The following is an 11,257-nucleotide window of genomic DNA, read 5'->3' as shown; positions in this document are numbered from 1 at the left end:
TGATCATTTGGACAGACATGCTCGATCTCTACGCTGTGTGAAGGAAGAGCCAGCGCTGAGAGACCCTGGCCTGCTCGACTGAGCGCTGACAGGACACACACACACACACCTGGGACACACACACACCTGGCCTGCTCGTCTGAGCGCTGACAGGACACACACACACACACACACCTGGGACACACCTCGAACATTGCGGCCACCTAGGGCCCTCAGTGCCACTTGCTCCTCTTGGCCTTGATGTGGCTGTGTCACTCACACATCCTTCTGTTTCAGGGTTTCAGGAATGTTCTTCTACAGAATGATCAGGACAGGACAGGGGAGTGGGCTCTGCTGTGCTCTGATGGGGTTGGGGTGGGGGGTAACAGAAAAAAAAGAAGGGCAGTAGGCCTCTATGGCAAATTCTCTATCACCACATCCTCTATCATCACGTACCATTAAATACCCCATAACATCCTCATTAAATACCCCCCACCCAGCCGCCCCATCTTGAAAACTTCTTGAAGAGTTTCTGAGCTAGAGGAGAAACACATTCCTAGACATCAGATGTACTCCAGATAACCTTCATTTTTTTTAATCTTGAATGAATTCACCTAATATAAAATACGATTCTTATATAGGGCAGCTACGGCTGTAAGCGTCAATGTGAGTCGGACATCGACCTCAATCATCTCTATTCAGAGAATAACTAGTGTCAGACAGCGATTTACACATGTAAAGACTGGACAGCACAACACGCTCCCAATGTCTCTCCTAGAGATCTCAGCTACATAATGGATCCCCTCTTTACTGTACCGCTACATGACCATCCTTTACAGACCCACGCATGGGTCCAACCCCCGGCCCAGATCAGATGCTCCCAGCCCAGACCAGACAAGCTGCCCCTCTACAAGCTGAGCTCTACTGACCTTCACCACGAGGCACCCCAAATGTTATAAAGATAACAAACAGTTTTTACAGCGTCTGTACAACCGCAGGACTACATTTCCACTAAGTCTAGAAGAAGTTCTTAAAAAGTGCATTAACGGCTGACTTCAAAGACATTTAAAACTCAAAGTCGTATTTTGATCACGGGTCGACCGTAATGCCGACCCTCTAGGCTCCACCCCGACTCTAAAAACAGGATCAGAGTGACCAGCATGTTAACCTGGCTATAGAATGGCAACGTAGCATTGCATAACGCTAACATCAGTAGTGCTAACTGGAACTGCAAAGTAAAAGAGCAGCACTGTGTGGACAGTCCACCTGGGATTACACGGCTGAATATTTACAAGTGAAGCGCCTAACTACTTAGCTAACCTGAAAGGTCTACGTGTGCATATGAGTGTAAATGTTCACTGCTCATCGACCCCGAGGATGACGGATTCTCGGTTCTTCGAACTCCTCTAAGAAACGATGTCAAAAACAATCGTCAGATCCACAGAATGAAAATGACTACGTGATAAATGACTGAAGAAACAGCGCTTGGGTGGTGTGTGTGTGTGTTGTGTGTGTATGTGTGTGTGTGTGGTGGAGAGGGGGGGGTCAACCTATGTATAACTACACAGCCAGTTAGTACACAACACAGACTCAGCAGGGAGTGTGTGTGGACCACTTCACACACAAGGGTAAACAAAGAACTAAATCAGATCCGTTAGTGATGTGGGCAACAACCTGGGAGTCCAGAATGAACCAGCTTGGCCCACTGTAGTTCCATTCTCAAGCTGCCTATAGAAAGCTTACATTTACACACACACCCTCGACAGTGGAAGGTAAACTCAAAGAGTACAAGTCCAGTGGCACAAAACTGTCGAAGCAAAACAGAACGTATGACAAGACGTTTTCTCCGTAAGTGCAGTAAGTCACAGGTAAGGTAAACATGGTCAAGCTTGTGTACATTAGACAGACCGGGACAGCTTAACAGAAACCATGTTCATGCGTTACATACTCAGCAGTTACTGCTGGATTTGCGTCGCTTTGTCCCACAGCAACTTCAAGCACAAGTTGTAAACTTGTGTGTTGTCTGTGTCACCTCAGAGCAGTTATTTCGATATACAAAATTACAAAAGAAAAATGTAAACCTAACATTCAAACTTTTTACCCCTCAAAAAAGTATACACACATTTTGGGATTTTTTGGGCACATTCTCTGTTTGTTTTGTTTGCTTTTCCTATTTTTGAGACTTTTGTGGCAATTTCGTTAACAAAGCACACTATTTTACTACTCATATGTAGACTGTGACTCCAAGTAATGACCAATGTTCAGGTGAAGAGGTCAGATTCAAATCTGGGAATTCAACTGGCTAACCAATAGGAAGCAAAACAAAAAGCATGTGGTGAAGACGGTGCCCAATCAGGTGCTGAGTATTAACAAGAACACCCGCCCTCGGTCGTCTGCGGCTCCTGTGGTTTGTCCAGCTTGATGTCAATCACTGGAGACAACGGTTAAGGAAAAAAGCTCAACATTTATAAACAGACATTTCTGATACAAACATATATTCTAAGAAATTTAAAAAAGGGAAAATTGCACATATTATGATCTGTAAAAATGTTATTATCACCGGTCAAGAAAGCAGGATAGGTGAAAACCAACTGTGGAAACATGTGTTCACATCCCATTCATGGAGGAGGGAGATGAGATTTTTGGGGTGTTTCTGAGGGCCATCGTTACCTGCAGTGCACACTAGATGGCATCGTTACCTGCAGTGCACACTAGATGGCATCGTTACCTGCAGTGCACACTAGATGGCACTCTTGTTCACAGCTTCACTGCTGCGCTCCTCTGAAGACAATGAAGAAGGGCGTCAACACAAGAACATTCTCCTGAGTGTTTTATCCACAAGTCTAATATGAGCTCACATAAACCAGGAAGTAGACAAGACACACAGACAAGAGACACATCGACTACAAAAAAGGGAAAAGATTACAGGGACATTCTACAAAAGATTACCGGGAAATTCTGGGAGAGACAGTGTCTGGATGTTTTCCTTCTGGTATTCCCTACGGTGATGTCACCCGGCCGAGATACAGAGAGTCGTTTACACACAGAGTCCCCTGAGGGCAGGGAGGAGAGGTTTCCAAGGACATGACACCTGTCAAGGAACGTGCGTGCGTGTGTGTGTGTGTGTGTACGTGAGTGCTGTCTGTTTATGTGTGTGTAAATGTGTGTGCACGTGTTGTGCATCACACCAGCCTCACTTTCCCTAATGAGGGCTTCTGTCCTGTAGCTTCCACACCAACCCTGTTCTACACCTCAGTTTAATAATGCTGACCTGCTTGATAGGATAAATCAGGTTCATCCTAACGAGGGCTGGAGCCACGACTGCAGGAGTGAGGCTCTGCAGGAGTGAGGCTCGGCAGGAGTGAGGCTCTGCAGGAGTGAGGCTCGGCAGGAGTGAGGCTCTGCAGGAGTGAGGCTCTGCAGGAGTGAGGCTCGGCAGGACTGAGGCTCTGCAGGAGTGAGGCTCGGCAGGACTGAGGCTCTGCAGGAGTGAGGCTCTGCAGGAGTGAGGCTCTGCAGGACTGAGGCTCTGCAGGAGTGAGGCTCTGCAGGAGTGAGGCTCTGCAGGAGTGAGGCTCTGCAGGAGTGAGGCTCTGCAGAAGCAGACTTTGCATCTCTGCAGCTGTGTGGAAAACATGAGAATCTATTAGATGTGGAGGTTATCTTCAGGGGGCTGTGTGTTCAGATTGTGTTGGGTTAGGTATGACTGTATGAGGGAGAATAGTTTTTTAACCAGGCCAGATAAGTAACCCCAGACTGAAGCCTTTAGCAAGGACGAGCCCTCTCTCCTACTGGCAGCTCGACCCCTCTCCTACAGGTAGCCATCTACTAGACCTCCCGCTCTCCTCCTCCCCCTTCTCCCATCTCCTCCTCCCCCTCTCCTCCTCCTGCAGCTGGTCTCTCTGTATCTCTGCAGAGGCGGATCGAGGAGCAGGAGGATCTCTGACACCCTCTAATAAATCAGCCTCACCCTCCTCTCCCTCCCCCCAATCAGCCTCACCCTCCTCTCCCTCCCCCCCATCAGCCTCACCCTCCTCTCCCGCCATCTCTGCCTCCACTCCACCTAAGACATGATGTCTTAGGTGGAGTCAGGTGGAGTCAGGTCATCCTCCATTCAGAGGTGAACCTTCTCCAGAAAACCCAGACAGCTCTCTGCATCCCGATGCTCTGAGCATCGCTAAACCCACCTCATAAAAGTTGCTTCACAGGGAAAAATAAACGAGAGAGAGCTTTTAACCCGCACATTAAAACAAAATGACGTTTTCATAAATCATCCACTGTTACCATAGCGATGGCACCTTGCCTTCCGGGGGCTGAGGAGGAGGTGAGAGTCTGCAGCTGTCGCCGTGGGAAACAAGCTACTACACTAACATCAGGTCAGACGAAGCCTTTCGGCCGGCGCATGTGTGTGGGTGACTGAGTATGCTTGTGTGTGTGAGCATGTGAGTGTGTGTGTGTGACTGACGTGATAAGGCTAAGACTGTCCTCTTCAGAGTGTGTGTGAGGAGCAGCTAGCTAACCCTGCAGCCAGTGGGCTCCTCAGGGTTCTGGCACCTCTGATCAGGGCCGTTTAACACGGCCCTGGAGCCAAGATGGCCGCCACTAGAATAAAGCTAGTGTTTAACATAGCCCTGGAGCCAAGATGGCCACCACTAGAATAAAGCTAGTATTTAAAACAGCCCTGGAGCCAAGATGGCCGCCACCAGAACAAAGCTAGTGTTTAATACGGCCCTGGAACCAAGAAGGCCGTCACCAGAACAAAGCTAGTGTTTAACATGGCCCTGGAGCCAAGATGGCCGTCACTAGAATAAAGCTGTTTCCAAGTATAGATTTACACTAAATGATGGTGCGCTGTGATCACCCTACCTGCTTGTGTGAGGGAATGATTTCTCCCATCCTGAGTATAAAGAGCTCAACAGGCCCTGTGGTTCAGGGAAACAGTGAACGTGTAAGAAACCTCCTCTGGGGAAGGATATGTTCCATTCTGCCGTTCACACAATGTGACCATGTGTTTTGCTTGCCTAGCTTGTGTAAAGACCTGCTTTTCAGTTTTTATTCGACCTGTTTTGCAGCAGCCCTTTGTGGGCTTTAAAAAGAGCTAAATACTCACAGTAGAATCCAGAATGATTCTGAATACGCAGAGTGAATGAGTTCCTAATGAGTTTTTAATAAAGGAGTTCTAAAGAGCGTGGACGTTTGTGGCGTCGAGATGCTGTTTATCATCCTCTGTTGTGTTTTCTGCCTCATCTAGACTGTGACAGACGAGTAGACTACTCTCTACTCAGACTCAGGGAGGATCAGAGAGACAGGGAGGGAGGGAGGGAAGGAAGGAGAGAGAGGGAGAAAGAGAGGGAGAGAAAGAGAGAGATGGAGAGAGAGAGAAAGAGAGGTAAAGAAAGAGAGAGAGAGAGAAAGAGAGGTAGAGAGAGAGAGAGAGAGAGAGAGAGAGAGAGAGAGAGAGAGAGAGACCCAGCCACCCCTAGCCCAGCTTCTGTACAGCATCAGAGCTCGTAACGTCTGCCCCTCCGGAGGACGGAGGACGAACGACTCACTGACGCCGCTTGACTGATGACTGGGAGGAAGGGGGAGGATAGGTGGAGGGGAGGGGGGGAGAGGAGGAGGAAGAGGGGAGGAGGAGGGGAGGAAGAGGATAGGTGGAGGGGAGGGAAGGAGGGGAGGCGGAGGGGAGGAAGAGGATAGGTGGAGGGGAGGAAGAGGATAGGTGGAGGGGAGGGGAGGAGGGGAGGAGGAGGGGAGGAAGAGGATAGGTGGAGGGGAGGAGGAAGGGAGGAAGAGGATAGGTGGAGGGAAGGGGAGGGGAGGAGGGGAGAGGAGGAGTAGAGGTATAGAGGTGTGAAAGGATACTTCCCTCTTTGCTCGTCTCCTGCATGCTCTCCATTCCTGGCAGAGCAGCAGCCACGCGACGAAACAGCTGGAGAGAGAGAGAGAGAGAGACACATCAGTCACCAGTCAGCTGGAGGGAGAGAGAGAGAGAGAGACATCAGTCACCAGTCAGCTGGAGAGAGAGAGAGAGAGAGAGAGAGAGAGAGAGAGAGAGCGAGAGAGAGAGAGAAAGAGAAAACACAGTCACCAGGGAGAGTCTCAGATAACATTTTGAGTAAGTTCCTCCCTCCCTCTCTCCTTCCTTCCATCTTCTCTGTCCAATCAGCTCACCCCCTGTACAGACAGTTCCCAGCATGCATCGGGCAGCTCTTCTGGAGCGGCGTGGTCACCATGGATGGGTTGGCTGTCAGCCCGCTTGACACAGCCCTTCAGTCACACCACTTAGCCCTGCCGTCCTGCTTTACTGCCATCCCATAACACACAGGTCAATTACAGCACGTCTCCACGGTGATACCCACAGATGGATGGGTCTTTATTGGGGGGGGGAGACCCCCCCAGCTCCCCCCTCCCTCTGGATAGTACACACACACTTGTTACTTAAAGACGCATCATCCCTTCTCTCTTCACTCACTCACACACACACACACACACCAATCGTACACAATCCATGTGTGGAGTGTGACAGATGAGAAAGGTTACAACTCAGATCGGGCACCAGAACAGATGTCACCAGGGTGGTTTCATGTTGTGGGTGGACATTATCTGTGGGTGTTAGCTGTCCCCAAACACGACATTCATCAACTCTTCCAGAAGTGACCTTCCCTGCTCCTGTAGACAACATCAGCGGTTCTCAACTGGACTGGAAATAAACAAAGAACTGTGTTTGGCTTCATCGTCCGGGCGACCGTTACTGTCACTCAAACCCCCCAAAACAGAACAGACATTAGAAAGGAGCAGGTTACTGTGGTGACTCGGAGACGCATCATGTCTTTGAAGAAAAATGTCAGATGTCTGACTTGAGGACGGACGTGAGAGGAAAGACCAGACGACTCCCCTCATCACCACTCCCTGGATCTCTTAAAGCTGTCTAACAGCCTAGACCTGTCCCTATAGACCTGCCCCCCCCTCTCCTCTGTGTCCGGACTGTAAACCACAGCAGCAGGTTATGAATACATGGCACACAGAGCCAGCAGAGCAGAGGAGATGAAAATAGGACAATTTTGTTAAATGCCTCACGGTTGTTGTTCTTGACAGGTGAAGACAAACAGGTCCATAAAGCCTGCTTAAAGAGGCCAGGGAGGGGGGGGGGGGACGACACACCTCAGGATTGTCAAAGAGCCTGGTCTCTGCTCGGAGGTAGTAATCAAGCCACACGACATGCGGGTCTGGAAATGCAGGATAATCTGTCTAACTTCTCCCTGATTCTGAGGGTTGACAGCTGAATGCCAAGTGGCTGGCCTGGTGTGAACTAGACGAGGATGCTCCTCAAGGCCGGCTGAGCCAGGCAGAGCCGGCTGAGCCAGGCAGAGCCGGCACTGGGCTCTAGAGGAAGGACCGCAGGCTGGTCGTTCATTTTATCGTGTCGGTCGGTTCCTCTCCCTGTTCTGCCCCGTTTGTCTCCACAGTCTTGAAACGGAGGAATAATGAGCCTGCTGTTAGCATAAGCGCTAGTTGAGAATGCAGCTGCTGTTAGCGTCAGAGCTAGTTGAGAATGCAGCTGCTGTTAACGTCAGAGCTAGTTAAGAGTCTGTGTCTGCCCACAGCTCTCTTCATCAACACAGACACATTATACACTGGGCCTGCACTGCCTCAGTAGCTGACACTACAGACTACTGTTGTTTTAGGAGGGGAAGGAGAGAGAGAGAGCGGGGGAGGGAGAGAGGGAGAGAGAGAGAGAGAGCAGGGGAGGGATAGAGGGAGAGGAAGAAAGGGCGAGAGAGACAGAGAGGGAGAGGGAGAGAGGGAGAGAGACAGAGACAAAGAGGGAGAGAGAGAGAGAGGGAGAGAGACAGAGACAAAGAGGGAGAGAGGGAGAGAGGGAGAGAGACAGAGACAAAGAGGGAGAGAGGGAGAGAGGGAGAGAGACAGAGACAAAGAGGGAGAGAGAGAGAGAGGGAGAGAGACAGAGACAAAGAGGGAGAGAGGGAGAGAGGGAGAGAGACAGAGACAAAGAGGGAGAGAGAGAGAGGGACAGAGGGAGAGAGGGAGAGAGGGAGAGAGACAGAGACAAAGAGGGAGAGAGGGAGAGAGACAGAGACAAAGAGGGAGAGAGGGAGAGAGACAGAGACAAAGAGGGAGAGAGGGAGAGAGGGAGAGAGACAGAGGGAGAGAGGGAGAGAGGGAGAGAGGGAGAGAGACAGAGACAGAGAGGGAGAGAGGGAGAGAGACAGAGACAAAGAGGGAGAGAGGGAGAGAGGGAGAGAGACAGAGACAGAGAGGGAGAGAGGGAGAGAGACAGAGACAAAGAGGGAGAGAGAGAGAGAGGGAGAGAGACAGAGACAAAGAGGGAGAGAGGGAGAGAGACAGAGACAAAGAGGGAGAGGGAGAGAGGGAGAGAGACAGAGACTAGACAGCAGGGACAAACCTTCGTCTGCCCACTCAGTCAGTCAGAACCGTTCAGCTTGTTTCCTGATCAACTCCACATGGGAGGTTCAGATCCCACAGGCTTTCCTGGGTCTGGTGATCTGTGCTCTCTCTCACACACACACACACACACACACACACACACACACACACACACACACACACACACACACACACACACACACACACACACACACACACACACACACACACACACACACACACACACACACACACACGCATGCACAGGCAGCGTGCACACACACACACACACCAAACAACGCTCTCCAAAAGCAGTCACTAGGTATAGCTCAGTGGTAGAGCATCTGACAGCAGAGGAATAGCTTTGTGTAAAGGTGTCTGCTAACCTGACTCATTACTGTCATAAACAAGATCCACCTCACCTGTTTGACGTTGTATCCGGTCTTGGCGCTGGTCTCAATGAACATGACACTCAGCTCCTTGGCCCTCTGCTCTCCTTCCTCGATGGTGATCTGCCTGCGAAGACAAGAATCATGGATTCCCATCAGCCTCCTGATGGCTAGCATGACGTAGCTCTGGTTCTGCTGCACCACACCCTTCATCCATACTGTAAGAGTCTCTACAGAGAATTACCATCATCCATCAGCATTAGCACAGTACAGGTAAGACAACCAGATCATTTAGTGCTGCTGTCTGAGTGTCCCAGACAGACACTATCAGCCGGGAATTAATAGATGGTGAAGTTGATTCATTACGTTGTGGCGCAATAAATTAATTACTGCCCATTTGTAAGACGCTCCTGTGAATCAGTTCAGGTTTCTGGGAGAGGGAGGAAGTGAGGGAGGAGGAGAGTGCCAGGTGTCTAATGATCCAAAGAGAGAGAGAGAGAGAGAGAGAGAGAGAGAGAGAGAGAGAGAGGAGAGAGGAGAGAGAGATGAAGATACAGACAGATAGAGATACCAAGCCCAGCCCAGCCCAGAAGAGGAGGCTCTTAGAGGGACAGATGCGTAGACGAGTGTGTGTGTGTGGTGTGTGTGTTCCTCCTAGCTCAGGGAGCGTCAGACCAGCAGGGCAGATCTCAGAGCAGACTCTACAGACTCTATGACTTTTCTACATGACTTATTTTCTGTTCCTCTAATATTTCTCCACTCTCCCGTTCATCCTCCCTCAGCTCTTGATCTGCTGCTGACCTCCGCAACCTCCGCCCTCCACACCTCCGCACCCCATGACCTCCGCACCCCATGACCTCCGCACCCCTGCCCTCCGCACCCCATGACCTCCGCACCCCTGCCCTCCCCACCCATGACCCCTCTTCTCTGATTGTTATTCGGATTTTTTCATTCTTCTAGAATATTTGTTTTGTCTTCTTCTTGATTCATTCAGCCGTGGTCCTCAGATCAGTGACTCCATCTTGGTTCTCTGTGTCCAGGAGTGTTGAGACAGGCAGGCAGACAGGGCGTGGCAGGCAGACAGGGCGTGGCAGGCAGACAGGGCGTGGCAGGCAGACAGGGCGTGGCAGGCTGACAGGGCGTGGCAGGCTGACAGGGCGTGGCAGGCAGACAGGGCGTGGCAGGCTGACAGGGTGTGTCTGTGTGTGTTAGTGTGCGTGTGAACGTGTTTGGGCCAGAACTCAACACATACCTCTTATCTCCCAGGTCTGTTTTATTGCCTACGAGCATGATGATGACATCACTTCCTCTCTCTGTTCTGACATCATCAATCCATTTGGAAGTCTGCTGGAAGGAGTTGACATCTGTAGTGACAAAGCAGTCACGGTCACCATGAATAACTGCTCAAATATCAAATATTCAAACATGAATAATATTTTTATAGCAATTCAAGAATGTGTTGTCTGTGTGTGATTTGACAAACATGACAAGACGTGACGTTTCAGCCTTTTCTGATGAAATAACTTGTGATGAAACCTTGTGGACCTCACCACACCCTCTGAGCATCACTGCTGGTCTGTTTTAAGTTGGCAGACCAGCCCTGGATTATGGTGTGGTGGTAGTGTGTGTGTGTGTGTGTGTTGGGGGGTTTCATCAGCTTCAAGGTGAACACCAGGGCTCTCCAGGGAGGGTGTGTGTGTGTGTGGGGGGGCTCTCCAGGGAGGGTGTGTGTGTGTGGGGGGGGGCTCTCCAGGGAGGGTGTGTGTGTGGGGGGGGGGGGCTCTCCAGGGAGGGTGTGTGTGTGTGTGTGTGTGGGGGGGGCTCTCCAGGGAGGGTGTGTGTGTGTGTGGGGGGGCTCTCCAGGGAGGGTGTGTGTGTGTGTGTGTGTGGGGGGGGGGGGGGGGGCTCTCCAGGGAGGGTGTGTGTGTGTGTGTGTGGGGGGGGGGGGCTCTCCAGGGAGGGTGTGTGTGTGTGTGTGTGTGGGGGGGCTCTCCAGGGAGGGTGTGTGTGTGTGTGTGTGTGGGGGGGGGGGCTCTCCAGGGAGGGTGTGTGTGTGTGTGTGGGGGCTCTCCAGGGAGGGTGTGTGTGTGTGTGGGGGGGCTCTCCAGGGAGGGTGTGTGTGTGTGTGGGGGGGCTCTCCAGGGAGGGTGTGTGTGTGTGTGGGGGGGCTCTCCAGGGAGGGTGTGTGTGTGTGTGGGGGGGCTCTCCAGGGAGGGTGTGTGTGTGTGTGTGTGTGTGGGGGCTCTCCAGGGAGGGTGTGTGTGTGTGTGTGTGTGGGGGGGGGGGCTCTCCAGGGAGGGTGTGTGTGTGTGTGGGGGGGCTCTCCAGGGAGGGTGTGTGTGTGTGTGTGGGGGCTCTCCAGGGAGGGTGGGTGTGTGTGTGGGGGGGCTCTCCAGGGAGGGTGTGTGTGTGTGTGTGGGGGGGCTCTCCAGGGAGGGTGTGTGTGTGTGTGTGGGGGCTCTCCAGGGAGGGTGTGTGTG

At 51.6% G+C, this 11,257-nt stretch overlaps 1 protein-coding gene across 3 annotated transcripts in view; it reads right to left on the bottom strand.

The window, feature by feature from the left end:
• rab6ba (RAB6B, member RAS oncogene family a) overlaps nucleotides 1–11,257 on the bottom strand; it is a 32,266-nt gene continuing 21,009 nt past the window's right edge. Inside the window, exons 5-9 of one of the 3 annotated variants that reach the window (XR_010875043.1) lie at nucleotides 10,030–10,141; nucleotides 8,811–8,904; nucleotides 5,845–5,911; nucleotides 163–2,410; nucleotides 1–131 (exon numbers count right to left, since the gene is read on the bottom strand). Coding sequence is in view for 1 of the 3 variants with exons in the window: in XM_067229990.1 (XP_067086091.1) it covers nucleotides 2,346–2,410; nucleotides 5,845–5,911; nucleotides 8,811–8,904; nucleotides 10,030–10,141 (338 nt within the window). In the remaining 2 variants the exon portion in view is untranslated. Of the gene's footprint in view, nucleotides 2,411–5,844; nucleotides 5,912–8,810; nucleotides 8,905–10,029; nucleotides 10,142–11,257 lie in introns of all 3 variants that reach the window. The other 2 variants (XR_010875044.1, XM_067229990.1) reach the window with 2 other exon arrangements.

This window comes from Osmerus mordax, chromosome 26 (genome assembly GCF_038355195.1).
Source record: "Osmerus mordax isolate fOsmMor3 chromosome 26, fOsmMor3.pri, whole genome shotgun sequence".
Lineage (NCBI taxonomy): Eukaryota > Metazoa > Chordata > Actinopteri > Osmeriformes > Osmeridae > Osmerus > Osmerus mordax.
This window is presented reverse-complemented; position numbering and strand designations above follow the sequence as displayed.